Source organism: Lentinula edodes, assembly GCF_021015755.1.
Source record: "Lentinula edodes strain Le(Bin) 0899 ss11 chromosome Unknown C8R40scaffold_25, whole genome shotgun sequence".
Taxonomy (NCBI): domain Eukaryota; kingdom Fungi; phylum Basidiomycota; class Agaricomycetes; order Agaricales; family Omphalotaceae; genus Lentinula; species Lentinula edodes.
In genome coordinates this window covers 165,189-190,792 of record NW_025764331.1, presented here as the reverse complement: position 1 = coordinate 190,792, position 25,604 = coordinate 165,189, and the positions used below count along the sequence as shown (strand labels likewise).

General features: G+C 46.0%; 12 protein-coding genes across 12 annotated transcripts; 8 read left to right on the top strand and 4 right to left on the bottom strand.

Annotated features, from left to right (window-relative positions):
- Positions 1–1,296: 1,296 nt before the first annotated feature.
- On the top strand, positions 1,297–5,824 carry C8R40DRAFT_1112502 (SacI homology domain-containing protein). The gene is made up of 17 exons (XM_046228419.1): positions 1,297–1,699; positions 1,768–1,812; positions 1,872–2,564; positions 2,615–3,063; positions 3,113–3,161; positions 3,213–3,346; positions 3,397–3,533; positions 3,581–3,734; positions 3,793–3,895; positions 3,958–3,994; positions 4,041–4,062; positions 4,125–4,138; positions 4,198–4,254; positions 4,305–4,587; positions 4,640–4,663; positions 4,717–4,792; positions 4,850–5,824. The coding sequence occupies exons 1-17, from the start codon at positions 1,339–1,341 to the stop codon at positions 5,641–5,643; spliced, it is 3,432 nt and encodes a 1,143-aa protein (XP_046084645.1). The 5' UTR covers positions 1,297–1,338; the 3' UTR covers positions 5,644–5,824.
- A 1,667-nt stretch (positions 5,825–7,491) lies between these two features.
- C8R40DRAFT_1070777 (uncharacterized protein) lies at positions 7,492–8,493 on the bottom strand (the record flags this gene model as incomplete). The annotated part of the gene is made up of 3 exons (XM_046226268.1): positions 7,492–7,782; positions 7,906–8,261; positions 8,310–8,493. 3 exons carry the CDS (start codon positions 8,491–8,493, stop codon positions 7,492–7,494), a joined length of 831 nt encoding a protein of 276 aa, XP_046084644.1.
- A 1,498-nt stretch (positions 8,494–9,991) lies between these two features.
- C8R40DRAFT_1049367 (uncharacterized protein) lies at positions 9,992–11,170 on the top strand (the record flags this gene model as incomplete). The annotated part of the gene is made up of 4 exons (XM_046224557.1): positions 9,992–10,361; positions 10,419–10,480; positions 10,600–10,704; positions 10,769–11,170. The coding sequence occupies 4 exons, from the start codon at positions 9,992–9,994 to the stop codon at positions 11,168–11,170; spliced, it is 939 nt and encodes a 312-aa protein (XP_046084643.1).
- Positions 11,171–12,014: 844 nt separating this feature from the next.
- On the bottom strand, positions 12,015–13,066 carry C8R40DRAFT_1049499 (NADP-dependent oxidoreductase domain-containing protein; the record flags this gene model as incomplete). The annotated part of the gene is made up of 4 exons (XM_046224566.1): positions 12,015–12,159; positions 12,217–12,455; positions 12,514–12,594; positions 12,662–13,066. The coding sequence occupies 4 exons, from the start codon at positions 13,064–13,066 to the stop codon at positions 12,015–12,017; spliced, it is 870 nt and encodes a 289-aa protein (XP_046084642.1).
- A 116-nt stretch (positions 13,067–13,182) lies between these two features.
- On the top strand, positions 13,183–16,059 carry C8R40DRAFT_1112493 (general amino acid permease AGP2). The gene is made up of 14 exons (XM_046228418.1): positions 13,183–13,559; positions 13,627–13,657; positions 13,721–13,780; positions 13,841–13,903; positions 13,996–14,033; positions 14,134–14,312; positions 14,378–14,412; positions 14,475–14,597; positions 14,658–15,191; positions 15,249–15,291; positions 15,369–15,444; positions 15,497–15,564; positions 15,622–15,781; positions 15,852–16,059. Exons 1-14 carry the CDS (start codon positions 13,455–13,457, stop codon positions 15,978–15,980), a joined length of 1,644 nt encoding a protein of 547 aa, XP_046084641.1. The 5' UTR covers positions 13,183–13,454; the 3' UTR covers positions 15,981–16,059.
- Positions 16,060–16,530: 471 nt separating this feature from the next.
- C8R40DRAFT_990090 (uncharacterized protein) lies at positions 16,531–16,959 on the top strand (the record flags this gene model as incomplete). Its single annotated transcript, XM_046236719.1, has 1 exon — positions 16,531–16,959. A coding segment is annotated over one exon (429 nt), but the record flags the coding sequence as incomplete, so codon positions are not given.
- Positions 16,960–17,880: 921 nt separating this feature from the next.
- On the bottom strand, positions 17,881–19,292 carry C8R40DRAFT_1112482 (20S proteasome subunit). The gene is made up of 6 exons (XM_046228417.1): positions 19,095–19,292; positions 18,891–19,041; positions 18,615–18,826; positions 18,519–18,548; positions 18,222–18,462; positions 17,881–18,167 (listed from the first exon to the last, which is right to left on the bottom strand). Exons 1-6 carry the CDS (start codon positions 19,263–19,265, stop codon positions 18,043–18,045), a joined length of 930 nt encoding a protein of 309 aa, XP_046084639.1. The 5' UTR covers positions 19,266–19,292; the 3' UTR covers positions 17,881–18,042.
- A 902-nt stretch (positions 19,293–20,194) lies between these two features.
- Positions 20,195–20,966, top strand: C8R40DRAFT_1070772 (uncharacterized protein; the record flags this gene model as incomplete). The annotated part of the gene is made up of 4 exons (XM_046226267.1): positions 20,195–20,327; positions 20,376–20,463; positions 20,515–20,771; positions 20,836–20,966. The coding sequence occupies 4 exons, from the start codon at positions 20,195–20,197 to the stop codon at positions 20,964–20,966; spliced, it is 609 nt and encodes a 202-aa protein (XP_046084638.1).
- Positions 20,967–21,217: 251 nt separating this feature from the next.
- C8R40DRAFT_1049804 (uncharacterized protein) lies at positions 21,218–21,859 on the bottom strand (the record flags this gene model as incomplete). Its single annotated transcript, XM_046224589.1, has 3 exons — positions 21,218–21,517; positions 21,600–21,678; positions 21,732–21,859. Coding segments are annotated over 3 exons (507 nt in total), but the record flags the coding sequence as incomplete, so codon positions are not given.
- Positions 21,860–21,925: 66 nt separating this feature from the next.
- On the top strand, positions 21,926–22,634 carry C8R40DRAFT_1273105 (L30e-like protein). The gene is made up of 4 exons (XM_046234081.1): positions 21,926–22,056; positions 22,124–22,184; positions 22,235–22,338; positions 22,395–22,634. Exons 1-4 carry the CDS (start codon positions 22,000–22,002, stop codon positions 22,551–22,553), a joined length of 381 nt encoding a protein of 126 aa, XP_046084636.1. The 5' UTR covers positions 21,926–21,999; the 3' UTR covers positions 22,554–22,634.
- A 74-nt stretch (positions 22,635–22,708) lies between these two features.
- On the top strand, positions 22,709–23,951 carry C8R40DRAFT_1112475 (ubiquitin-conjugating enzyme 9). The gene is made up of 8 exons (XM_046228416.1): positions 22,709–22,861; positions 23,002–23,085; positions 23,225–23,273; positions 23,326–23,349; positions 23,401–23,510; positions 23,565–23,644; positions 23,702–23,722; positions 23,793–23,951. Exons 1-8 carry the CDS (start codon positions 22,796–22,798, stop codon positions 23,833–23,835), a joined length of 477 nt encoding a protein of 158 aa, XP_046084635.1. The 5' UTR covers positions 22,709–22,795; the 3' UTR covers positions 23,836–23,951.
- Positions 23,952–23,983: 32 nt separating this feature from the next.
- On the top strand, positions 23,984–25,233 carry C8R40DRAFT_1161513 (uncharacterized protein; the record flags this gene model as incomplete). The annotated part of the gene is made up of 4 exons (XM_046230130.1): positions 23,984–24,050; positions 24,116–24,247; positions 24,300–24,716; positions 24,785–25,233. 4 exons carry the CDS (start codon positions 23,984–23,986, stop codon positions 25,231–25,233), a joined length of 1,065 nt encoding a protein of 354 aa, XP_046084634.1.
- Positions 25,234–25,604: the final 371 nt, after the last annotated feature.

Sequence of the window (25,604 nt, the reverse complement as noted above, 5' to 3'; positions counted from 1 at the left end):
CTCCACCTAGCGTTGGCGTAGAAATCAAAGTCGTCCTTCCAAGTCTGTCGACGACATGAGGTGACTTGAATTGAGAATCATTTCTTTTACCTCGTAAGCAGCAGATCCCTTATACAATATGGTTGTGAAAACTGTTCCATTTATGTGTGCGCTGTACGTGCTTCGAGTGGCTCGCAGGTCTACGGCGTAGGAACAATTTCCTTCTTGATCATAGTTTTCTATGGTAGTAGTTGGACATGGAGGGAACGGGCTCCCAGATAAATACAGTTCTTTGAGCTTGACGAACCGAAACTGATATGTATAGACATTTCAAAAGAATAAGGTTTAGATCATCATACACTTCACACAGAGGACGCACGTTGTCAGACAAGGGCATCTTTTGACCTTTCCGTTCCCGTTTGGTAGGTTTCCTGGAGTATCTTCGAGTTGTACATTGTACATAACACGAGGGGAGGATCTATATGTACACATCTTTGGTATTTCTGCTACGCAGATGGGATCGCATTCTTGTCTAGTCGCTCTTCAAAGGTGCACGTTGATGAATGAGGTGAGCACATACATGTCTATCTCCGACGGGACGCTTGTCACGTCTAGGGCGCAGACGGGGGGATTTTAGAGTTTTTTCAAATAATGGTCGGTGACGTGTATGGGTAGTTTTGAAATTTAATGGTGGAAGATTGACAATCGTCTGGTGCCCCGATACAACATTGATTGACGACTCTTGCAATGAGAATCCATTTGCGCCCGCCAACACGTCCGTCATGGGTAGTAGAAGGAGAAAAACCACACAGTGGGTATATTTCCCATTTCTTATAAATGATGCGGGGAATCCGAGCCCAACGTCAGAATAAGAGTCTTTGACACGAAGAATGTTTCGCTTTGAATAGAAGTCACCGGATAGGCGCTACATATTGGTTCCCAGCTGTTCCCAGTTGATTTCTCTCTATAGAAAAAAAGTATAGGCGACTAAGAACCGCATATCATTATCAAGAGCACTAGCCTGACTTTTGTTTGCTATTCAAGTCCATCTAGCGCTGCTCCGCATAAACCGAGCTGTGTAATTTGCCTTCCCAATTCTCTGAATGTGTAAAGGCCATTCTTCATAGTAGGATTGTTGTAATTAGCAGTGAGTCGGCGCTTGAAAGGCTGTGCGCAACGCCGCAGCAGCGGGATTCAGGCCAAAGTCAAGCGAAGTTGAGGTGTAGTATACGTGGTAAAAGCTGGTCACAGTTCAAATGGCGGGTCCTTCCCTGAGGACATTGTCAAAGCGAGATATACGAAGTATCACGTGCTTTAGAAGCGCTGATTTAGACTGATTTAAATCATTCGTTTGTTTTCATGAAACGATTATTCTCCAAGTCTGGAGCTAAGCCGCCTGCGAAGTCTCTATCTACTTCTACATCAGTTCCGGTCACAGCAAAGACGACTGCTCCTCACACCACTGGCCTTCAGCCCAAAGATATCGTTCCACCTGTCCCTCATCCATATCCCTACGACTCTATCGCTCTTCTGGTCTCCGAAGATGGTCTATTACTGAGGCCTAATCTATCTGAGCCTGATGCAGCTTTGGGCTGCGTCCGGGTTGCTTGGGGGAAAGGCGGCCAAATAGAAGAATTGTCTGGAGGGAGCGGCAAAGTGTATGATTGGAAAGAAGCGATAATCGTTCATGGAATCATCGGAATCTTGGAATTATTCTCTGGTCAGTAACTCGTAAATTCTCTTGTTATGTGGTAACATAACCGACTGACATAACCGACTGACATCTAGCTTCGTACATATTGGTGGTCATAGCGAAGGAGAACGCTGGGAATTGTGAGCATCGCGCACTACTCAGTATTAATACCTGATCAAATTCCAATCTACCTCGAAAGTCTTCAACCCAACACATGTTGTTTTCAGTGTCAAAAGTGTTGCTGCCATACCCCTGTCCGAGGACCGAGCTCGAATAATCGTAAACACTCTTGCTGCTAGAAATGGCCTTAGTCGACCTACACTTCAATCAACTATCACCATAGACACTATATCCTCGTCTGCAGAGAATGGTCCTACAGATCACGATGAATTAGTTGCCAGTACGGCGTCTTTTCCTCGCGTACAATTTTCTGAACCAGAAATCAACAGAGATAAGGCTTTTGCTGAGTCCGGCTTGAATTCTGCCCAGTCCAGTATTCATTCTCCCTCAGACTCTACTTCCGAGCTTTCCTTGTCTGGTTCTTCAACCCCTTCAGTTGCCGACCCTCAAAATCCTTCAGCACCCATCGCGAAAATTCTTGCCTCTCGATTATCCTTCTGGAGCAGACTCTCTAAACGAGGCTCCCTCTTTCCAACCTCTCCTGACCAGGACAATTTACCCACGATTGAAAAGAAAGTACCAAAGCCCTTGACTCTGTCCCTTCATGCAATGAACGAAGAAGAGGATCCCGAAGAGGTGATTGAGGGCATACTGAGCGCGACCGCGCCTCCACCAGAAACTGCTGAGGAAAAACATTCCGAACTCGAAGGAAAAATCGTTAGAGAGTGCACACGCGAGTTTTCTAAAGGCATGTATTTCGCATACACGTTCGGTGCGTAATCTGTAAGTCAGAACATAATACATTTAACTAATAGAGTGTAGATATCACTCGTTCTTTACAGCACAAACAGGAGCGCATGGCCAATTCACAGAAGCAGCACAATCTTCTCGCCGGCTTGGGTGCTCTTTCTTCAAAAGATACAAACGTATCTGAAATCGATCGTACCGATCCCTTAGCTGAATCGGATTCCATGCTACCACTTTGGCGTCGAGTTGACAAGCAATTCTGGTGGAACGAATGGCTAGCAAAACCCCTTATAAACTCTGGCCTTCATTCATATATTCTCCCAATAATGCAAGGATACTATCAATCAGCATCCTTTCATGTTCCTGATCCGCAGGAATCCAGTGGGGAGGGCCTTCCTGTTGACTATGCCATTGTATCGAGGAGATCCAGAGACAGAGCTGGCCTGAGGTATCAGAGACGAGGAATTGACGATGATGCGAATGTCGCAAACTTTGTAGAAAGCGAGACCGTTATGCGAGTTCAAGTGCGTCTACTCTATGGTCCAATGGACATATCATCCAAACTGTGTTTAGCGCGATGAATCGACCAACGTCTTTAGTTATGTTCAGATACGAGGATCTAGTGAGCCTTATATCCTGATTGTTTACGTGCTTCATTTTTATCAGCTACCAGTTCCTCTCTTCTGGACACAAAATGGATACGGGTTAAAACCACCGCCGCTTGTCTCTGCAGAACGCACACACGAGCAACATCTCAATACGATGAATCGGCACTTCCAGAAGACTATTCCTCGCTATGGGCCGCACGTTCGTGATCCTGTCTTGCTTGTCCGATCGAACACTCATCTAGGGCATAGACCGTCGTCAATCTTGCTGAGCAGAATGGCAAGGAAGGTGGTGTAACGTGCGCATATCGCGAATTTCTCACAGAATTGAATAATCCTGATGTCAAATATAACGAGTACGACTTCCACAAGGAAACTAAGGGCATGAAGTAGGTTTTTCTACTATCCAAATCGCTAGAAGACCTGATTCTCCCAGATACGAAAACATCGCCCACCTCGTCGATGCAATGGAAAGAGTTTTCGATTTTCAAGCGTTCTTCTGGGTTTCCGATGGGGTCGTTTTGTCGCAACAAAAAGGCGTGTTTAGAGTTAACTGTATAGATTGCCTTGACAGAACGAACGTAGTACAGGCGCGTCTTCTTTCTTTTTCCTTGCTTGCAATCTTATTGAAGCCAATCTCCTTTTCAGTCTGCCTTTGCGCGACACATCTTGGATAAGCAATTAAGCGCTGTGGCGCTACTGGCACCACACGTTATCGAGAGAACAGAGGTGGATCGTGTTTTCAACGACAGTTCGTCCTTTTCTGTGTCTTATTGTACTTCAATCGACACTCAGGCCTCGCCACGCATTTAGTGTGGGCTAACAATGGTGACGCGATCAGTCGAGCTTAGTGAGTGACTTTGCACTAGTCTCGGCCCTCTTTTAATTTTTCACAGTGCAGGAACGTCGGCACTAAAGGTTCGATCAGTTGCGAATTGAAAACGTTCTAATCGTTATCAATGTATTTTTTTTATTTCTAGGGAGATTATACAAGGTGAAATTTGTGTTATTGTTCTCTGGGGCGCTGCTTATATATGGACATTAACTTTACAGGACAGGTAAACGTGATCTCAGTGGGCTACTCAATGACGGTGTCAATTCCCTGGCAAGGTGAGAAGCAGCCTAATGCGCTCTGTCGTTGCTAACTCGTATTTGAATAGAATGTACACATCCACCTTCAGTGATTGGTTCTCCCAAGCTGTGATCGACTACATGCTAGGAAACCGTAACATGTCTGTCTTCACAGAGTTCCTGCTCAAACTTCAATCTACGGATCCCAGGGATCTCATCCGCCTCTCAAAAATCAGGGCGGAAGCCATTGCTACTTCAGTTTCTAGGTGCCTATCTGAAGGCGAGAGATTGTTGTCTGGTTGGACGTTGTTTTCTCCTGAAGAGCTGAATGCTACTATCGCAGAAAAGTTCGAGGAGAAAGTGTTGTTGCTTGTGAGTACGAGTTGGTTCGACCTGGTGGTACGGCACTTATGATTGGGAATAGACAAATTCTGCGCTTTATATCGTCGTACGGTCCTGTCTGGTCTCCCATGGAATTCCCAGCTTACATCTCTCGTATAGAGCTATGATTATACCCTAGAAAAGGTAAAACTCTATACCCGCGTGCCTCTTGGTGACGTTGTAGGAATCAAAAGAGGTATGGAGACCTGTCGCTGAAAATCACGCTCGAGTTCGGTTTCTGACAGTGATGTAGGTGCATATATACTTTCGCCTTTGGAGGAAGCAAGCCGTGATCCTCTCCAGAATTCAGGATTTATGATCACCTGGCTGAACAATAACCAAACAACCCGAGTGACCAGTTATTCCCTACGGAATAGCGTGGATAGCGGCGTATCTTTGTCTCTTCCATCAACGCCCGTTATTCCGAAAACACCCACACCCCAGACGCCTGTAACACCTACACCTACCAAAACAGACCCCGTCACATCTGTGGCCCAACGATCGTTTGCCAATATCATGTCGTTTATGCCTAAGTCAGGCTCGGGACAAGATTCGCCAGCGAGACCCTCGACTCCCTCATCAACATCAACATTGTCGAGACGCAACGCCAAGGGGCTCTCGCTGACACCTAGCTCTCAACCGTCCATTAGACGGAACGCTCTCTCCAACATACTGTCCAATGCCGCTATAACCAGCCCGGGGTTAGGAATTATGGAGAATCGCACTTGTTTTGCAGCGTTCAAGATGCTTCCCATTGATCCAACGCGGGTTAGACGCGGTTCGTCTTATGGTTCGACGATAGAGTACTCCCAAGCTGCAGATGAGCTTACCGGTGCTGCAAATTGCAAGGAGGCGGTCGATTTAGTGGTGGATGTGATCCGTAGGGCGTGTGAGGATGTCGGGAGTGCTGCTACTGAATCAAGACCTGGCACAGATCAATTCGTGGTAGAGGAGGATGTGGTGGGGCTCGCGGATGCGCAGAAGATGACTAGTATGTATGCAAAGATGGAGTATGGTGTGAAGAGGTTGCTTTGGCTTGGTGGTTAACAGTAGAATGGGCTTGTTTTTTTCTTTTCTTTACTCCGTGTTCATGTTGTATGATTTCGAGATGACACGCAAGCAGACGGACGAGTACAATAATACTTGACAATGCTGATAAAATATACATGCTACGTAGTTGCGCAGATATCAAGTCTTTGTCCATTGTTATCATGAGAGAATAGGGAAGGGGTGGATGTTCATCACGATCTCTCGCGGAGGAGCTAGCGTTGATTGCAGCCAGGTAGAAAAGCTGAACGGTGGATAACAATAGGAAGGGGAAATTTAACTTAGAATTAAGGTTGTTGAGCATGCCTGAAGGCGGGAATTCGTGCATTCTAGTCACACATATGAATAACAAAGAGGAAATTCAATAATGATCTCATCATCCCGAGCGTTCGAGTTAGCTTCCTCGTGGGCAGGACAATCACCGCCGTAGCTTAGCCCATCCCATTAGACAGAGCGATATACGGAGGATACCCGTTACAGGCGGACTATCGATTCAAAAATTTCAATCGTAGACGGGAAGGAATTTGAAAGGGAATTTGTTGTTTTTGGTTCTTGTGGATTCTGCTTACATTGACGTCGGACGATACTTACCTATACTGCACCACGGTGTTATAGGATTTTCTTTCTTCCTCCTCCCTCAGCTCACTCCCGTTAACTTCAACGCCTAACCCGAGGAACTTGACGTTAATTGGTGGTGTTGCATGTAGCCTCATTGGCAGAATTTGTTGATATCTGGTGATTCCCAATGATCAGCAGCGAAGTCTCGGGCAGCCAATGAGCTGTTTTTCATGGTTGATAACATACTGAATAGGAAGAAGTTCTTTGATCCACACTAAATTCGTTGGTATGAACCACATGATTCTAGTATGATTTCTGTCATATATCTGTGAAAATGTCCACAACTGTAGATCTGTGTCGAAATCGACGGTGGAATCGGTACATGTGTTTGTTAGCTCTTGAAGCCTCCTCGGTCGAGCATCCGATTAAGACAATAGCTCAATGAGGTACGCTGGGTCGTACACCGTAAATATCTGTCGCAATGACCTAAAAATTGCCAGCTGCATATTTATCAGGGATCTGTAGAGCCTAGTACGTGTGAGATTCCCAATTTCGGGGAGTAGAAACGACAAGTAGGGAAAGGTTCGGCGGTAGCGGAGGGGCCAACCGGAAGTATGATGGGCTCCACGTGGCAAAAAGTACGCTAATATAGTACTTGTCGCGAATCTTTTCTGTTCAAACTTTTGATATCTTCCTGGTTTCCATACAACCAGTAAACGGTCAACGTGGTGGCAGTAGCCCGCTTGACTCTGCACCACGCTGGCCGGTTTATCTTGTGTTTTCCGTTGGTCTACAATTCCAAATTTCCACCAGGAATATCTAGCTCTTTTCTCAATCTTGGCCTCGCTCACCATAGTTTGTTCCCATAATGCTCCTTTCTCCCTCATCGTCATCACCGGGAGCCGCTGCCAGAATTTCCCAGCTTCTTCCGACAGTAAAATGCTCGAATTGCAACCAACCAGTGCCCCTAAGCGAGCTCGGAGAGCATATATGTCCTGTAGCGCCACCTGTACCTCCGTTACCGTCCAACAACAACAATAGTAGCGGATTCAAAGGGAGACTGCAAGGGCTCATGGCCCCGGCTACGAAACCTCCCACAAATCCTATTCCTTCACCTCCAACTAGTCCTAGCCCCAAGTCACCTCATGTTCACGCTCAAGATACACCACCTCCATCTTCTTCTCAACCTCGTCGACCATCATTTACCAGCAACAGAGTCGGAAGTACTTCTAGCTTTCAGGCACGTTCTAGTCCCCTCGCCAGGTCCTTTCCGGAGGGGTCCAATGACGATTATTTTTCCCAGAAGGGCCCCTCTTCTAGCGGCAACATTCCTGGTACTTCGCCGTTGAGAAATAAGACGGGGCCGCATAAAGCTGGTGCACCCTCGGTGTCGAGCATTAGATCTGCCGCAACCTCCGTGATGAGTTCTAGCTCGGCGAGGTCCGGCTCGAGTGACGACAGGGATACGACGAGGGATACAATGAATTCTTCGACAACTTCTGGAAATAGAAATAGGGATACCGTATCATCCGTTGGTACAAATAGACCGTCTTTCATATCATCCGGTCGAAGTGACGAAGTCTCTATTACCCGAGGTCCTCAAGCCCCTCCAAGATCTCCTACCTCCCCATCTCCCTTGTCGGCGCAGAAATTTCCTACCTCTCCTCAGCCTCCAATCTCACCACGAACTCCAGAACCACGTACCATGTCTTCTTTATCACCTCTGTCATCATCGTTCAATCCTGCCACAACATCCACCATGATAGCGTCAATGACCACCTCATCATCAGCACCTTCTACTTTAACTGGGCCACTACCTAGGCCATCCTTCTCATCATCTACATCTATGCCTGGTATGAACGCGAATATACGAGGATCGGGGGCACCGATGAATCGTGGTTCACCGGTACCAAACGCTCCTATGTCTCCTCGATTACCGAACAGTCTTCTTCCAGGGAGAACACCATTCGCATCTGGCTCTGGTAGTATCGTAGGTCCTCCCCGGACTACGTACTCCCCTGCTCCTAGTCTCAATGGCCCGCCTTTAAGTCCGCCTTTGCCTATCCCCGCCTCACGAGTTCACTCGATGAGTCCCTCAATTCATCAACCTGAACCGGATACGAAGATTGGAGGAGAAGCCGGTATGGCAGGAGTTGGTCGCAGAGGATTTGCAGCAGCAGCAAGGGCTGCCTTGTTTACGAGTAACATGGGTGGAGAAGGCCCGAGGGGAATGCTAGGAGGACCTTTTTTGGATATCGCTGCCGCTGTTCGAAGTGAGTTCGTCTTTTTCATTTCCTTCTTGCTTTTATCCTGTGCTTTTTCGTATTCCTGTACCGCCGCTCTTAATCGTTGTAATGAGGGGACGGGTAGTATTGATCAACGTGATGCTATGAACTAATCGATGTTCATTTTATACTACACATCCGAAAAGGGCACCAATCATACGTCTGTTACGAGAGACGTGGATAAAAACTTACTCTAGACTTGACCTTCTCGGTGCCTGTTCAGTTTTTCCTTCTTTCATTCTTTCGAACAGTCTTTGTGTTTTGTATGTCATCGACTTCGCAAGCTATTTCCTTTGATTCCGCTATGCCTTGACAAGACCCTCCCCCGATGGTAGTTTCGTGGCAACGACGGGATGATCATTTGATTCATTTATCGGTCCTTGTTCTTGGCACTGATCACTTATACTTATACTTTGTTTTCAACTTCAGCAACCTCGACACCTCCTCTGACTACCAATTCATTATCACCACACTCTCCAGGTCCTGTATCTCCTGTGACGCCGTTTTCCACAAGTCCCACCTCTGTATATCCTCTTCAAGCCTCAGCGATAGATAAAGGCATGGGCGCAGATGGTTCTTTCTTCGACAAGTTTAGAGATAGAATACCTGGGCTAGGTATTGACTGCGAATCATCATCACCGACGGATGACATTCCCACCGCAAAGATAGGTGTTGGAGGTGGCAGTGTGACCCCACGCGCGGGACCTTCGCGCCAGACTTCCAATGCAAGTGAAGCGAGCACATCTTCCTCGGTGTTGTCACTCGGCCTGGCGTATTCCGCTTCGAATGCCTCTTCAAAATCCAAGAATCCTCGACGGCGTACACGCAGGTCGAGTGCGAATTCACCCGGGGACGAGGACGGGGACACTTCGGGCAGTGAATATGGCTTGGCTTATGCAGATGATACGGATTACGAAGACGAAAAAGAACACGATACACAGTCTAGATTATCTGTTCAATCTGGTCTTTCAAGGAGGACGATCAGAAAATCGAGAGATGGTGCTACTCCTACACCGGGACAGAGGTCTGATTCATTAGTCAAGGCTCGACAAAGACCTGTATCCGGCTCTCTATACTCAGACGACGACGATGACGACAACGATTTAAAGAATCGTCTTCGACTACAATCCTCACCTCCATCCAAAACCAATTTGATTCGAGTCAATTCCAATGCATCAGTCTCTTCTGTTTCTTCGACGTCTTCCACTTCATCAGCAGCTGCAATAGCTAAAGCCCTAGGATTGTCGAGATCCAGTGTGGAACGAGATCCGGAAGGGTATTCCATGGGTAGGCTTGTTATGGGAGGCCCTGGAGCGCCCGGGGTCGCGAGGACTCCGAGCGGGAGTAAAAGTATCAATGAACCTCGTAGAAACCGAAGTGCCACGGTCAGTAGTATGAGGAGTTTCAGATCAGATGGTTTAGGGAGGGCGAGAAGTGGAACCGAGGGTAGTGTGGTTGGTTCCAAAGGAGACCTTGAACAAGCAATGAAAGATCTGATGAACAACATGACAACAGGGTCCCCTCCTCAACCTGTACGTATCGGTTTACGTGACGACGGACCATCTCCCGTCATTCCGCCTTTCTTCGATTCGCCTCCGAGTACTCGTGGTTCTAAACTAGCGCACCGGAGCAACACGGTCGGTATCACTACGCCATATACTTCAGCCGCGGATGCGGCTAAGCTAGTCCCTAAGCTACCAGCAAGAAGCAAGACGGAGCGGGGTTCGAAGGCATTACATGCAAGTGCACAACAGCATTATGCTACTCCGAGTATTGCTAGTAGTAGCGATGAAACAGGGAAAAGGAAAGTCAGAATATGTATGAAGTGTGACAAGAGGATTGATGACGGAAGGTGGATTTCGATTGAAAACCCTGGTGGGGAGAGTCCTGGTGGTGTGGGTACAGGCGGGAAAAGTGAAAGAGGTGAAAAAGGCGAGAGGAAGCGGAGGAGTGTACTTTGTGAGAGCTGCTGGAAGAACATGTATCTGCCTAAGGTGAGTTTTATCACTTGCCTTGCTTTGTTTTGAACTCGACCCTGCTTCATCTCGCTTTTTGCCTTTTCTTTCTTTATCTTCTCTCACGAACTAGCTTGATTTTGACCATTTGATATAAGTGTCGTCGATGTAATCTTCCAATCGAGAAACAAGCTGTGTCATCTTCAGACGGGCAGCTCAAAGGCAAATATCACAAAGATTGCTTCAATTGTTTCACTTGCAATGTATGTTGTCAAACTCATTCAATGATTCAACCATGTTCATAGTATTCCCTCTGGTGTTTTGTAGAAACCCTTCCCAGATAAGGTCTTCTACGTTTACGACGGCCGTCCTCTCTGTAAATACCACTACCACGAGGCCAACGAATCGCTCTGTGCGGCAGCAATATGCGGTCAACCTATCGAGGGACCCTGTGCCGTTTCGCATACGGGTGATAAGTATCATCCAGAGCATTTGACGTGCGAGTGGGGCGGACTGCCGAAGTGTGATGTGAAACTTAACGAAGAATATTGGGAGCTCGATGGGAAGATGCTCTGCGAAAGGCATGCAAAGAGTGGTGCTGGTAAGAGTGACGGGAACGGCAATTGGGGAGATGAGAAGCGATTTGAAAGGGAAGAGGGAAGAGCGAGCGGGGCTAGGAAGAGGATGACAAGGTTCGTAGATTTAGGGGCGTTGGGTGATCTTAGATGAGTTCTTCGTCGGTGCATCCCTTCACTCTTGGTTTCACCGAGGGCAACTCAGCTCTGCTTTCAATCAAAAACTTTTTTTACCTTTGTTGTTGTAATTTATTGCATATTTCACTCTGATTGCTCACTTCTTTCGACTTCCCACTTTCATCTCCCCCTTATCCTTGTTTGCATTTTAGGCTCCATCCTATCCCTGTTTCAATGTCTCTCTTTTTTTAACTCTTCCTTTCTCTGGGTTGTATCATAGCTCCTCCCTGTTCCTATATTGGTATTGTTTCACTGTTTGCCAGGTTTTGTCAACTTTCTTCAACGATTTCCTTTGGACTCACACTCTTTTCACGATTCGGAACAAATAAGCCCCTCCACTATTTACTACAGCGGATCTCATTTCATGGACTACTATGCATCCTTTCTTTACCTTGTCCCATTCCTTATGCGGACTGACACTCTCTTAACCACCCTCTATTGGATACATTGAATCTATAATAATGATACTAATTGGTATACCAAAGGCAGTATAGTCATCGCAGCTTTCATGTGAATCTTGCAGGATGGCACAAGAGGTCCAATTATTAGGTATACTCGGGCCTCCTGCGACTAAGTCGTCGAAGTGCAATGTTCCGTTTACATTCGTGGATGAGGATGCAAAGTTCCCAAGAGGGACGTCCTTTCTTTACCGCGAGCCGACCAGCGAGTGGGTTTCCATGCAAATACCATAATTATACTCAGGTTTTGTAACTGATGTTAATTGAAAGCGTGTTACAGAGAAAGGACTTTTACTTCTAGAATTTGAATTCGGATTGTACAACATTTACTTATGTATTCTTCTTTCTATCACCACGATTCCCCTACTCATTGAAAGCATGCTTCATGAAGAACCGTTTGTGCACCTTAGAGCCCTCGGTCTCTATTGCGGATATTTCATCCACCGTGAGATCAGGAAGAGATGCAGTAAGAAGCGCTTCCTTGATGCGACTGACTTTAGAGGATGTTCTGCGGATATTATCCTAAATTTCAGAAAGTTAAAAGATGAAAGCCTGTAAAACGCACGTAACAACTACGACGTCTTTTTGGATCAGCCATTTAGAAAGGACCTGACCCGGCGACACGGTGGTACCGGATTCCTTTGACAATCGTTCAGCTGCAGAAGCAAGCACGGGATCCACTGGTCCTCCGGGTGCACGAACAATAGGCGAAAGACCTCCGTAAGACTCGATGACGATGCCCTTGTCCTTGCAGAAGCTGTAGACCTTCGAATTAACACCCCAGACGTATGGATGAAGCTCAATCTGATTAGTGTTCAAATCCTCAGAATATTGCCTATGAATGGACGGTCTAACCAATTACCTGATTGACGGCAGGAACGACGGTGGCATCTTCTAGGATGATTTGAAGATGCTCAACAGTGAAGTTGCTAACCCCAATAGACTATGTATTGAAAGAAGATATCAAGAATTCAGTAGGGATGTATGCGACAGCAGAACAACCTACTTACTTTAGCCAATCCCTCCTTCTTGATCTCTTCCATCTCCTTCCACCACTGTTTCAACTTTCCTTCTCTCAAGGCCACAACAGGCGAATGTATCAAAAACAGATCGACATAATCCAAACCAAGTTTCTTCAACGACTCTTTTAAAGTAGCTTTTATGGTAGGCGCTGAAGGGGTTTCCGCCAATTTCGTCGTAACAAAGAGCTTTTCACGAGGGACTCCAGAATCCTTGATTCCCTGACCAAGAGATTCCTCGTTGCGGTATAGCTGCGCACCGTCGAGGTGGGTGACCCCATTTTGGATTGCAACTTTGACAGCCTCGGTTGAGTCCTTGTTGAATAGCGCAGTGCCCGTTCCGAAGCCTAGCCAGGGAATTTGAGCACCATCGTTGAGTTTGAATGTGAGTGACATTGCTGTATTGTGGGTTTCTAAGCTGGAAATTGGATGGTATTTATAACGCGCTGAGAACCTGATCTTTCGAAATCTCTCATCTAAATGACGCACAGACCATAATCCTTTCTCGGAATCATTCCGGCCGCGGAAGCTGCACGGAGAAGAAACAAAAAATATCATCTCACACGGATAACAACTGCGCTGCGCTCGATTACAATTCAAGACAAAGGCGTTCAGGATCCTCTTCGTAAGGTCGTAAAGCTTTACATACTTCACCAACGACGATCCACTATAGCATGAGACTAGAAATCAATCTCGATCTGATTTTCCCCGCGCCTCACGGTCGATGATGCATGTGCTATAGCCAGATAAGCCCTAATACCTTCCTTCGCTTCTTCAATCCATCATGGACATGAAATCCAACGACGAGAATTTCGAGCAAGCTAGCAAAAAAAATGATGATGATTTCGATTTCCAAGGATCGTCAGACCATACTCATAGGAAACTGAAGGTGGGTACTGATTTCTGCCTATTCCTCCTGAAAAATACTAGGGAAGGCTGATTTATGTATCTCGCAGAGCAGGCACATCCAGCTCATGGCTATAGGAGGTCTGTAAAGCAGCTCGTCAAATACCATGAAAAAGTTATACCATTAGGGGTCCGATACTGAAGGAACCATCGGGACAGCTCTTTTCGTTCAGATTGGCCAAGCTTTAACAGAAGGAGGGCCAGGTGTGTTGTATGTGTAATTACAACAGATATCATTGCCTGACAGCTTCAACCTCGGTGCAGCAAGTCTCTTCATTGCATTCACTCTGTGGTCCACGTTCATCCTCGCTATCAACAGTTGTCTCTGTATGCTTCCGAAATCTGCTTCTTCTCCGCAAGCGATTGATAATATATGATTATACGCCAATCTGGCTTTCTTCATTACTGCTCCCTCTCAGCAGAAATGGTGACATGGATCCCAATTACCTCCCCATTTGTACGTGTAAATTTACCACAAACTTTTTCTTCCGATAAATTTTGACTCCCAAAATCTAACTCATACTCATAAATTGTCATACGGTTTGAACCTACTGTAGGTTCGATTCGCAGATCATTTTGTCGATCCCGCACTAGGACTATGCGCTGGAGTCAACTTCTTCATTTTTGAAGCGGCCTTAATACCATTCGAGGTGACTGCTTTCAACGTCGTACTCCAATTTTGGACAGATAAGATCCCGTTGGTTGCTGTAATATGTTTCGTGCTGTTGTGTTACTTGTGAGTCTTCTGGAATTCTATAGAAGACTGATCTATGATCCATCGCCTTACAATCGTCCTTACAGAGCCCTCAACCTATGGACGGTGAGGTATTTCGGAGGTAATAACCGGGTCTTTCCTCAGTTTTCTCTCCTTTGAACACATTGCTGGTATACCTCTCAGAGTCCGAGTTTTGGTTTGCATCCGGAAAAGTTATTCTAGCTGTGGGTCTTATATTTTTCACATTCATCACCATGGTTGGCGGAAATCCGATCCACGACGCGTATGGATTTCGGTTTTGGGACCGTGAGCAGTCTACCGATAGTTTGTTGTCCCTCCATCCACTGACAGCTTTATCGACGACAGCCTCCAGGGTACAAGGCGCCCCATTCGCTGAATACATACGCACCGGTTCTCTCGGCCGATTCCTTGGATTCCTCTCCTGCCTAATTCAAGCTTCCTTCACCATCGCTGGTCCCGACATGGTGTCTATAGCAGCCGGTGAAGCCCAGAATCCCCGCCGCATCCTCCCTCGCGCCTTCAAATCTGTATTCTACCGCCTCACGACCTTCTTCGTCCTCGGCTCCCTCTGTATCGGCATCGTCGTTTCGTACTCGGATCCTAACCTCCTCCAAGCCTTGTCTGATGCGCGCCCGGGTGCGGGGTCGAGTCCGTATGTCATTGCGATGCAGCGATTACATATCAAGGTCCTGCCAGATATCGTGAACGCGTTGATATTGACATCGATATTCTCTGCGGGGAATAGCTATGTGTATAACGCGAGTAGGACCTTGTACGAGCTTGCGCTAGAGGGGAAGGCTCCTAAGGTGTTTAAGAGGTGTAATAGGAATGGGGTACCGGTGTGGTGTGTTATCGCTACGCTGGGAATAGCACTTCTATGTGAGTTTACGTGGAGTTGGCTGTGTTATACCCTGACGTTACTGTCCTTAATCAAAGCGTTCTTGCAAGTGTCGAATAATTCGGCTGTAGTTTTACAGTGGTATGGCTCCCGAATTATTTTCCGTAACCACCTTGTGTTCAATGCTGAACTCGGATATTACTTCGGCTTCTGTGTAGGTTTGTCAATCTAGTCACAGCTTCCCAGCTTCTTAATTATGCAATTATTTGCTTCACCTACCTGCGATTTTACAAGGTACTCATATGCAAAAGTATTTTTTGCCTTTTACTGACTCAACGGAATTCAGGCTCTAAAAGTCCAAGGTATCTCTCGCGACACTTTGCCACACAAGTCGTTCTGGCAGCCCTTCTCCGCGTAGGTCCTTCCCCGTGCTTGATCCCAAGTCCTATGTGAATATTGTCCCTTTTACAGATATTATGGTTTCACGGGTACTATCGTAATGGCTTTCGTTGGGGGTTACACCGTGTTCTTGCCGGGAAGATGGGATGTTCCATCGTTTTTCTTCTCGTACACGATGATAGGCGTCCTCCCAGTGCTTTTTGTTTATTGGAAAATCTATCGCCAGACAAAAGTAGGTTTTTCTCCCCTTGAAGATGGCATAAGTTGAAGGACGATGATTAATGACGATTCGCTGTCTCTAGTGGCGGAAACTAGAAGACATCACATTTTTAGATAATGAACGGTTGCTTGTAGATCGTTATGAGGAAGAATGTGTAGGAGAAGAACCTAGTTCTATACTCAGTCGCATTTGGAATTTGTTGCAGTCGTAGGATGAACGCATACATAGATATTATGGCCTGACGGTTGCATACATTATTGTCTGCAGTTCGCGGGGTTTTTTCGCGAGGCAAATGAGACACGTGGGAATCAACTGGTTCCGCTCGAACCGCCATGTCCTTTCGGGAACTTGCAGCGTTCTTGTGCGAATATATCCCTTCTTTCTTCATCCAAGACAAAATCACTCCTACGCAGAAGGTACAGAGAATTCGTATTCGTCGCCAAAATCCTTACTGGCGCCTTCAACATAGGATAAATGTGTGGATATTTGTTCGATACGAATATGTCTACTTGTCTGTTTTTTATTATTTGCCGAGCTTTTTCTGGCGATGTGAGTCTATCCTTTGCCAATATTAAAGTATGGCTCACGCTCGAATAGATACTTTTGGACGGTGGATATACGTCAAGCACAATCTAAATGGATTCAGAATTGAATACAACAATCTCAAATTCCTCTACGACCATTCCTGCGAGTTTCATGTTCCTGTTCCTCGGCCCTACTTCAGCTTCGTATTTCGGAATCGTCTGTGGCCATATCAAGGCGAATATCTATTCATGACTCGTATACATGGTCATGATCTTCACCAACGATGGCTCACTCTATCTCATTCCCAAAAGAGCAAGATTATATCACAGCTTCGTTCATATACAATCGATATGCGAAGCGTTAAACCTCCTGCAGAGACAAAGATTGGCTCATTTTCCGGCGGTCCTGTTGACTGTTGTCGCCTCCTCGAGTTTGAAGAAGTGGGCCCATTTGTGGATGAGCATCATCTTAATCGACACCTTCGAGGGCCCTTGGAATTAGCCTCTCTGTCTCCCACTGTGTTGAGCTCTCAACAAAAACAACACGAACTTTGCGCTACACATAATGATTTGTTTCCTCGAAATATCATGGTCGATGATCAGTTGAACATCGTGGCTATCGTGGATTGGAAATCTGCTGGCTGGTTTCCCGTATATTGGGAGTACTGTATGTGTCGGAATTGGACTTATAATGAGGTCGATCAAGACTGGAAAAAATGGGTTAGCAAGTTTTTGGATCCTTGGATTGAAGAGGAAATTGCGGATCGGGATCTACTTCGTGCATATCCAAATTTCATGGTTTATTGGTCAACAAGAGTAAATCCGGATAGTGGGGATGGATATGAGTTGTACAAGTACTTGCGTAGTTCGCCTAAATAAGCTGATGTACGAGTACATCTATTTGTATTGGGTCATCTTGACCATGCCCCGATAATAGATGGGGTAGTCAGAATCAGGATCCCCAGATGCCAATGCACCAACACTATAAATCCGTCTATAGAATTTGACCTTATCCGCATCCGTGTACAGTGGAATATCCGAAAATAATTCGGCTTCTTGGAGATCGGAAAGTATACGTATAATCCACAAAGCGCAGCTCCATTTCTTGTGGGTTTCTAATAGTGGGGTGTCATCCTGGGTGGCTGGCTGACTTGCAGTGAATTCTGACACTGTGTTGATATTTGTTAAGATATCGCCAAGTTTTATGACGATATGGAATCGTCGACTGTGCTCGACACGAATAGGGCTGTGATACCGGGATTGCTCCCAATTTCCACTTTCATCAAGGACCTGGTACACGTAGAATCCTCGAGTAGTGTCATCGTTGAAATCCCGAGGTAGGTAGCAGAGTGCCCAATGGAAGCTAGTGGGAACAGAGCCTTCTTCCTCTCTTCTGTACAGTGCGATGTATGCGGTACAGATATCTTTCCGTGTCGTATTCATTGGTAACCTTACACATACGGTTAGTCAAGAACTAAGCATGAGATGCAATTAACTCACTGTTATCCACCGTCAGTATGCCTTGCCTATGGATAGTAGATAGATATCAGTTGTTGGTGGACTGATCAGCGTAAGAATAGTATACATTCGATCGATAAGTCAAAAAAATCGGTTATTAGATCAAAGGCCTGCAATCTGCCCAGAAATGGAATTGAGACAAAATTCAAGACCACTGTATGTCAGGCGCGCGGTGCGTTGTAGATTTAGAAGATCTTTAGTTGTACAACTATGTACAGAGAATTATTCAACCTAAGATTGAACAGCGATAGCAGCAGCAGCAGCAGCATTTCTTTCAATCCGAATATCGTAGCCATATCCAGCTCCGGGTGTTTCTCCGGGGCCGTCGTAGTGCAGTTTGGAAATATCGTAATTGCCTGTAAAAGATATATGAAGATATCGAAATTTGACGAGTTTCACAAAACTCGTACCAATAAATTTCCATCCATCCTCTTTGACGTGATAAAGGTTGCAGGTGTTACCGGAGAAAGCATCTCGGTGTCCCGCAGCGTATATGCTTCGTCTACCAAGCTCTTGGGCTTCCTCATCAGTCAAGTCCCATCGGTATCCCTGGTCAAGAACACCATAGGCAAACGTGCTTCCTGATCCAACAGAAAATAGATCTCCTTTGAGACGAGTACCGTCTGAGTCGACATAGAAGACAGCCGGACCCTAATGCGAAGAATCTAGTATCCAAAGGAAGGAAGACAAGAACAGGATCAACTGACCGTCTTGTCCCAACCGCAAATCATTGTTCCCTAAGTATAGAAAGAAAGGAATCAGGGAAGTCACGCCAACTAAATAATTCCCGAGGATGCACGTACCATACTCAGACCCATACCCTTATAGCTATACACAAGATTGCTTAGATATTTGCTCGCTGCTGATACAGATATACGTTCACGGTTCCGGAGCTCATGAAGTCGACAATGAATCCCAAGGTATGTTTCCCAGTACTGACAATCTGCAGCACCTCCAGCCATGGTACCCAGAAGATACGGGTTGATTTCAATAACCTTTTTCACGGTCCCGGATGCTGATTGGATGTTGTGACATCGAGATTAAATGAGCCACAGCCTTTTACAGACAGTACAACGCACCAACATAGCTTCCTGCCGTAGCCCGCGAATCCACTGCAACGATAACACCTCCTTGGAATCTGAATGCAAGCGTGGTGGTTCCGTGCTGAATCTTGATTCTACAGTTGGGGTCGGCAAAGTCATCGGTATGGAGTCTCAAGAACGCAGAGGGCTGGAAGTTGCTGTTGATAAGATGCGATATATACAATATATGGACAGACTCACGTCTGACACGGAAGGAACTGTGAAATTGGGTACACCCTTCGCCAAACTGCCGAAACCAGCTTCAGAGCCCCAGGCGGAATCTGCAAATTCGTCGTCTTCGACGTGAGATTGAGCTTTCCTCAGCTCGCTGATAGGTCCAGTTGTAGTAAATCGATTGGCGATGGAGTTCATGGTTGGAGGGAGAAGTCGTAATCAAGGTCTACTTGAGACGCGTCAGCGCGTTTGTTCTATGATTTGTAATCAAAGTAAGCGCCGAGAAACACAAAATCCGCCTTGACCCCCTGTTGACCCCCATTATTGGTTCATTGGTATGTGAAGAGGAAGGGTCGATATCTCCCTTCCATGATTCAGAAAGTATCTGATGCAGAGAATTCCGACATCATGCCCTAAGTAAGCGCGTTCATGATCAATGTTCTGTAATTTTCGTCACCACTTTCTACATGTAAATAAAGTGCAGTCAAGGAATCCGAACTTGGATGTTATACAACATCGCGCGCGTTTTTATCACTCGTTTACTCACTCTGAGCTTATGTATAAGGGCTTGTGCAGTGTTATTGTTAGCTCCTTGCTGGCTCTTCCTCGCACCTCGTCTAACCTTGGTTTTACCTTCAGGCTTCGTTACCTTTTGATATCAAAAAAAGTTCAAAGCAAGGCTAAGCAAGGTCAACTTGAATTCTGGACTGCGGTCAAAAAGCACCAGTTGAATCGTTTCCGAGTCTCTATAAGCATTATCAATATGCCGATTCGTCGCTGACTCTATATTCTCATACACAACCGGTCCACAACGATGGACAACAAGATGTTCGACACAATGCAGGTGCGATTTTAAGTAAACCTAGCAACGAGTAACGAAAGACGACGAACCGCAAAAGATTTCATTTATCCGTGACTCCGTCGCCCGCTTTTTTCTCCGCCTGGGAAGCCGCAGGTCGGAGGTTCATGGCGCTGTATATAAGGTCTTGATTCCTAAATCACGCCAAGGCTCGACTTCCTCTACCCTTGCTTCTTATTTTCTTTGTTTTCCCTTTGTCCCCCTTCGTTTTCTTGAGTGTCGCTCCAGGCCGGGTGTCATCTCAGTTTTTGCTTTTTCCCATAAGAAGATGGTTTTGATTCAGAGTCGTAAATTCCTTGGATGTCTGGCGTTGGGCACAGGGGTCTGGATCTTGGCCCTTTTCAGCTTGATGCTGGGCGTTGCTGGTTCAGTTATTGGTTGGTTGGAAATAGTGATATTGGGTAAGTTTAATTCGAACCTCCTCATACACTGACTCAATGCATTTCAAGACAAGCACCCTCTTCCTTTAGAGAATAAAGTTTTCCTGTTCATCCGAACAATCGTGCTTTCTTTGCTCGTTCTTCTTTCCCTGATAGGGTATGTTCTTGAATCTCGGGTTAACATATTCGTGTCAATGATTCCGTTCAGTCTCTTCGTCGGTTTATCTAAACGTCCAGGCCTCGCCTTCATTTACTCGAAGATGGTAGCCAGTCATTACATCCTACTTCTCGTGTCCCTGGCTTTGACTCTGGTGTTGACGTTGCGATCTGTCAACGATTCAGTTGTGGATCACTGCACGAACGGGACTTCGAACCGTATGATAATTGAATTCTGCTCCCCAGGATGGTCTATGGTGCAAGGTGCCTTGATTTGTATTGTGGGTGTTTCTGTACTCGTCCAACTATGTGAGCCAGATACGATTTCCGACCCAACTCTCCTCACGTAAATCTTGCTGATCTACGTTTTCAGATGCGTTTGTAATGGCCGGTAATTTTGCGTATCGCCTGGATTTGGAAACTGCTTTGGTTTTCCCCGACGCGTCCAGTTTCAGGAGCGACAAGTTTCATCCATTGGAAGACAAGCCTTCGTTCCTTGTATGAACATATAGCGGATGTTGCTTTCTATTTTCGTCCTGAACCTGTTTCGTGGACGGTGTAACGTACCTATCAACTAGTGCCCATCGAGCCTGTACTCAAATCAAACAAGCGAACTGCGTCGCGATTAAACGTCACTTGCCTGAAGACTCTCCGTCGTGCTCTTTATCTTAAGAGTTGACATATGCATCAGAAAAACCATTGGAACGAAATACTCAATCCGAGAAACTGTGATCATGATGTAACTAGAAGCATCGTTACAACAATGGCACGAAAGGCTTGAAATATTTGTCAAAGTACGCAGGAGGTATTCCCTCTCGGATTCCATCCTCCATCACTCGGTGCATTCGAGGAATATATTCTTGCCTGATCTTTCCATCTGTAACATGATTCTGATCTATGTATATCAGGGTATTTATTGTGTCGCCGATTCTTGCAACGTCGACCTGGCTACGAACAACCACTTCGACAGGTACTCCGTGAACTTTTTGATAGATTTCTGGAGAACCTTCATAGCGATCGAGGGTGGCTTCATCACGGGCATTGAGTCGGTAGATCTATGTAGCAAACAAGAGAAGCGGTGAAGATGAGAGATCATGTTAGTCGCTGCGTCGTAGATCACCAGATGACGGGAATCACGAATCCGTAGACCAGATCGCCTCGGTGTTCTTCTGAACGAACCAAATTTGCTACACCTCTTTCGTTGATGAACCATCGCCTAGATAATGAAACTAGATATATTACACGTCATTCACGTTCAACGCAACATACCAGTTCCTCAAGATTCCGACACCCACAAATTCTGATTCTGGGCATCGCCGTTCCATTTGATCTCTCCATATGTTGCTGCCATAGCTGAAGTTGAGGGTTACAGACGTATTGAGAGTCATCGAAGAAACGCGTTCAAATTGGCGCCCATTGTTATGTATCTCAAATCAAATTTTTAGAAGGGCGTCTACTTTTTCAGCTTTTCTGTTACGACCAGGGATCATCTAAACGTGAGGTCTACTAACAGCCACTTTTCATCTATCGCAATATAATGGCGGAAGACCGAGGGAAAGCTTTTCCTCTTGCCAATGCAGACTTGACGAACACGGTGTGTACTAGGTTTTTTTTTTTTTTCGCGGGCTTTCCGTTGAGTTGCCTTTTTCCGATGACCCAAGATCCTTGACCTCACGCAGCAGGCGGTGCAGTACAAGCAGCTGAAGAAAGGTGCTAATGAAGGTGCGCTGTTTACTCTACCTTATGGGTCCTGACTGACAGGCAAATCATAGCTACGAAAACCCTTAACCGAGGTGTCGCTGAATTTATCATCCTTACGGCTGATACAGAGCCTCTCGAGATCCTCCTTCATCTTCCCCTTCTTTGCGAAGAAAAGGTTCGCAGATGTCCGTCCACAGAACACCGATGCTGCTACTGACAATGTACTCCCAGAATGTACCCTACGTGTTCCTTCCATCAAAAGCAGCCTTGGGACGTGCGTGCAACGTTACCCGTCCTGTAATTGCTGTGAGCATAACCACTGGTGACTCGAGGGAGTTGTCCTCCCAGATCAATACTGTGAAGCTGGCTATCGAGAAGTTGTTGATTTAATCGTGTCCTGTCGTAGGAATCTGTATACAGTAACATTATATATTTGAAGGGTGTATAATGATCACTATTTTGCCTGCGTTCTGCTATGTGAAGAGAATCAAATATATGTACATAATCGCTTCCAGTCGCAAAAAGGGAACTCATGGATGACTAATCACTTTTCAATTGCCTCTGGCCCGCTCAACTATCTTCTCTTCTTCTCTCTCCTCTCTTTTCCCCCTTACTGGCAGTCATTTTATAACATGTCTGGAATCTGTAGGGCTCGTCTTTCCGAAGAGCGAAAGCAATGGAGGAAGGATCATCCGTTTGTGGGTTTCTCTTTCTGGTAGAAATGTTCGGAGATCCTGCGAAGTAGCAACAGCAAACGCGACCAAGCTCTTATTGCGCGTCGGATCTCTATGCATGCCTCAGGCTGTAACTCATGCGAGCTTCTGACCATTTTATGTAGGGATTCTACGCTAAACCCGCGAAGAACGCTGATGGCTCTATGAATCTCTTGGAATGGGAAGTTGGTATACCTGGCAAGACAAACGTACGTGTGATCCCTACAATTTGTCTCTTTCTTATGCCACACTGCCAGAACTATCACTCACAACACACTGTGACGTTTTGGTCATTGGCTTGTCGTGCTTGTCTGACATGTTTGCTAACTTCTGATGCTACATTTTCAGACTGCTTGGGAGGGCGGGCTGTTCAAATTGACTATGATTTTTCCTGAAGGTGTGTTCCCCGCCTTTCCCGATAAGCTTGATCCTTACAGTATCCGTTGTAGACTATCCATCCAAACCGCCGAAATGTGAGCCCTCATTTCTTCGGGTGGAACGAACTTCTCACAAATAAATTTTAGGCAAATTCACGCCACCATTGTTCCATCCCAATGTATACCCATCGGGAACTGTTTGTCTGTCCATTCTTGACGAAGAAAAATCTTGGAAACCAGCCATTACCATTAGACAGGTGTGCAGCACACTTGTAAATACTATGCCGCGACCCAATCTTAAGCCCTTTTAGATTTTGCTTGGTATCCAGGACCTCTTGAATGATCCTAACGTCCTTGATCCCGCACAAAGCGATGCTTACACTATGTTCAAGTACGTGTATAATCCTTGTCATGGGTCTTTACCTAGTGAACCAATGCACCGTTCTAGGAATGACAAATTGGCATATGAGTGAGTTCATGGTTCATCTACGGTCCATTTTGGTCTGTTATTAATCGTCTTTTCGTCCTTTGCCACATAGGAAGAAGATCAAACAACAGGCACGAGATAACCTACCGAAGTAATCATTATTCCTGTACAGTTCTTGTATACTATCTTATGCTAGCAGGTTCTTTCGAGAGCATACCTTTTATTGGTGTATTTAATTAGCCTGTATCTAGCTACCACTTACAAGAGTTATATTTGTCTCTTTCTTACCAACCATCATCAGCGATGTCAGTGGCCCCGAGTGTCCTGGATGTACACACGCCATTCTCGTCCTTCGTCATTGTTCACTCTGGTCAGTCCGACTCACTCCTCAGCCTGACTTCCCTGTTCTTCTTCTAAGTGTATATACATTTGCAGTCACACAGGAATCTTTGCAGTCATTATATGACAAGCTCACGCGCAAAGTACATATTAGCTACCATGGCGAGCGCGTAGGACCAGGTTGGTTGAAGTACGAGTTCAATGGATCTATCTGGGACCTGGAAGACGGTGAATACGCTCTAGTCAGCGAGGATAATAAAATCTCATTTTACAAATCTAGACTCCGATTATACCATATTCGTCTGGCGCCAGCAACAAATATCTCCTCCTGGAGATGATCCAGCTGCTCCCTCTTCCTCTGTCTCGTCGACCTCAGCTTCAATGACTACAGCTGCTCTTCCTCGGAATCCAATCTTGCATCTACATGATCCTCACCAGCCTTTACCTGTTCCTCCAGACTACCAGAATGCCTCTTACTATGTCTTTCATCCTTCGCATCAAAATATTCACTCTAGTGCCCGATCTAACAGGTCGAAAAAGTCAAAGAGCACCATACGAAAGGATAACAGAAGTAAGAGCATCAAAGGTCAAGACACCGAAGACGACCTAAAGCCGAGTTTCAAGCAAGCGTTTGACAAGTTTCATAGCGAGAACGGAGTCCGGACTGTGATGGGTAGCATAGGACCTGTACAGAATGGTATGTGGACCTAATTAAGTCTAAGTTCATGTTCGACATTCGATGAACTGCGTTTTCAACATATCCAGTTCGTATGCTTCTCAAGGCAGGCTATCGACACGTATACATCTCTCGTAAATTTGCACAGGAGAACAAGTTCATACCTGACGACGCTGCGCCTGGACTCTACGGCTATAGCGGGCTCGTCAACATAGGCACTTGGCCTATAAGTCTGACACCGTCTACTGTGCCCAGCTCGCTTCCTGACGCTCCGCCTGCTCATGCCTCTATCAGCTCGAAGAGGTCTCAACAGACCAAGGATAATAGTAAAGGCCCCAAACCGACATTGATGACTGTGTATCTTTCGGAAGAGCCTCATTTTGACGTCGTTCTAGGGCGATCGTTCATTGAGCGCAGACAGATTCGCTTGACTTCCGTCGATCCTACAGATGTGGTTTGTCTGGATACGGGCGAGAAAATCGAGTGCGAGCTTGTCATTTTGAAAGATGGCAGAGGTGAAATCGTCACAGTAACATAGCCTTGCTCTGCTTGGTGTTTCGTTTCTTTGCATTCGGGGCTTTTGTGTTGGATATTGGACCACTACGTCTCGTCTCCTCTCAATTCTTGCGATACCATATAACCTTTATCTTTAACATCCATTATTGCAACACATTGGCATGTTGTTTTCAATGCAATTGACGAAGAGTTTATATGATTCCATCTCACGATTTAGTGCCATTATGAGAACCGGGGGCTCAATGTTCGTTACGACCTTACGCTAGTTGGTCCTTCTCCTGTCTTCTGGAGCAGCTATCATCTCCTGGCATGGGATACTCTTTTCCCAGGTCAATGGCAAACCTATGATACTGTAGGGCCTTCGTCTTGGTAGACTTATCAGGACAGTGCTCA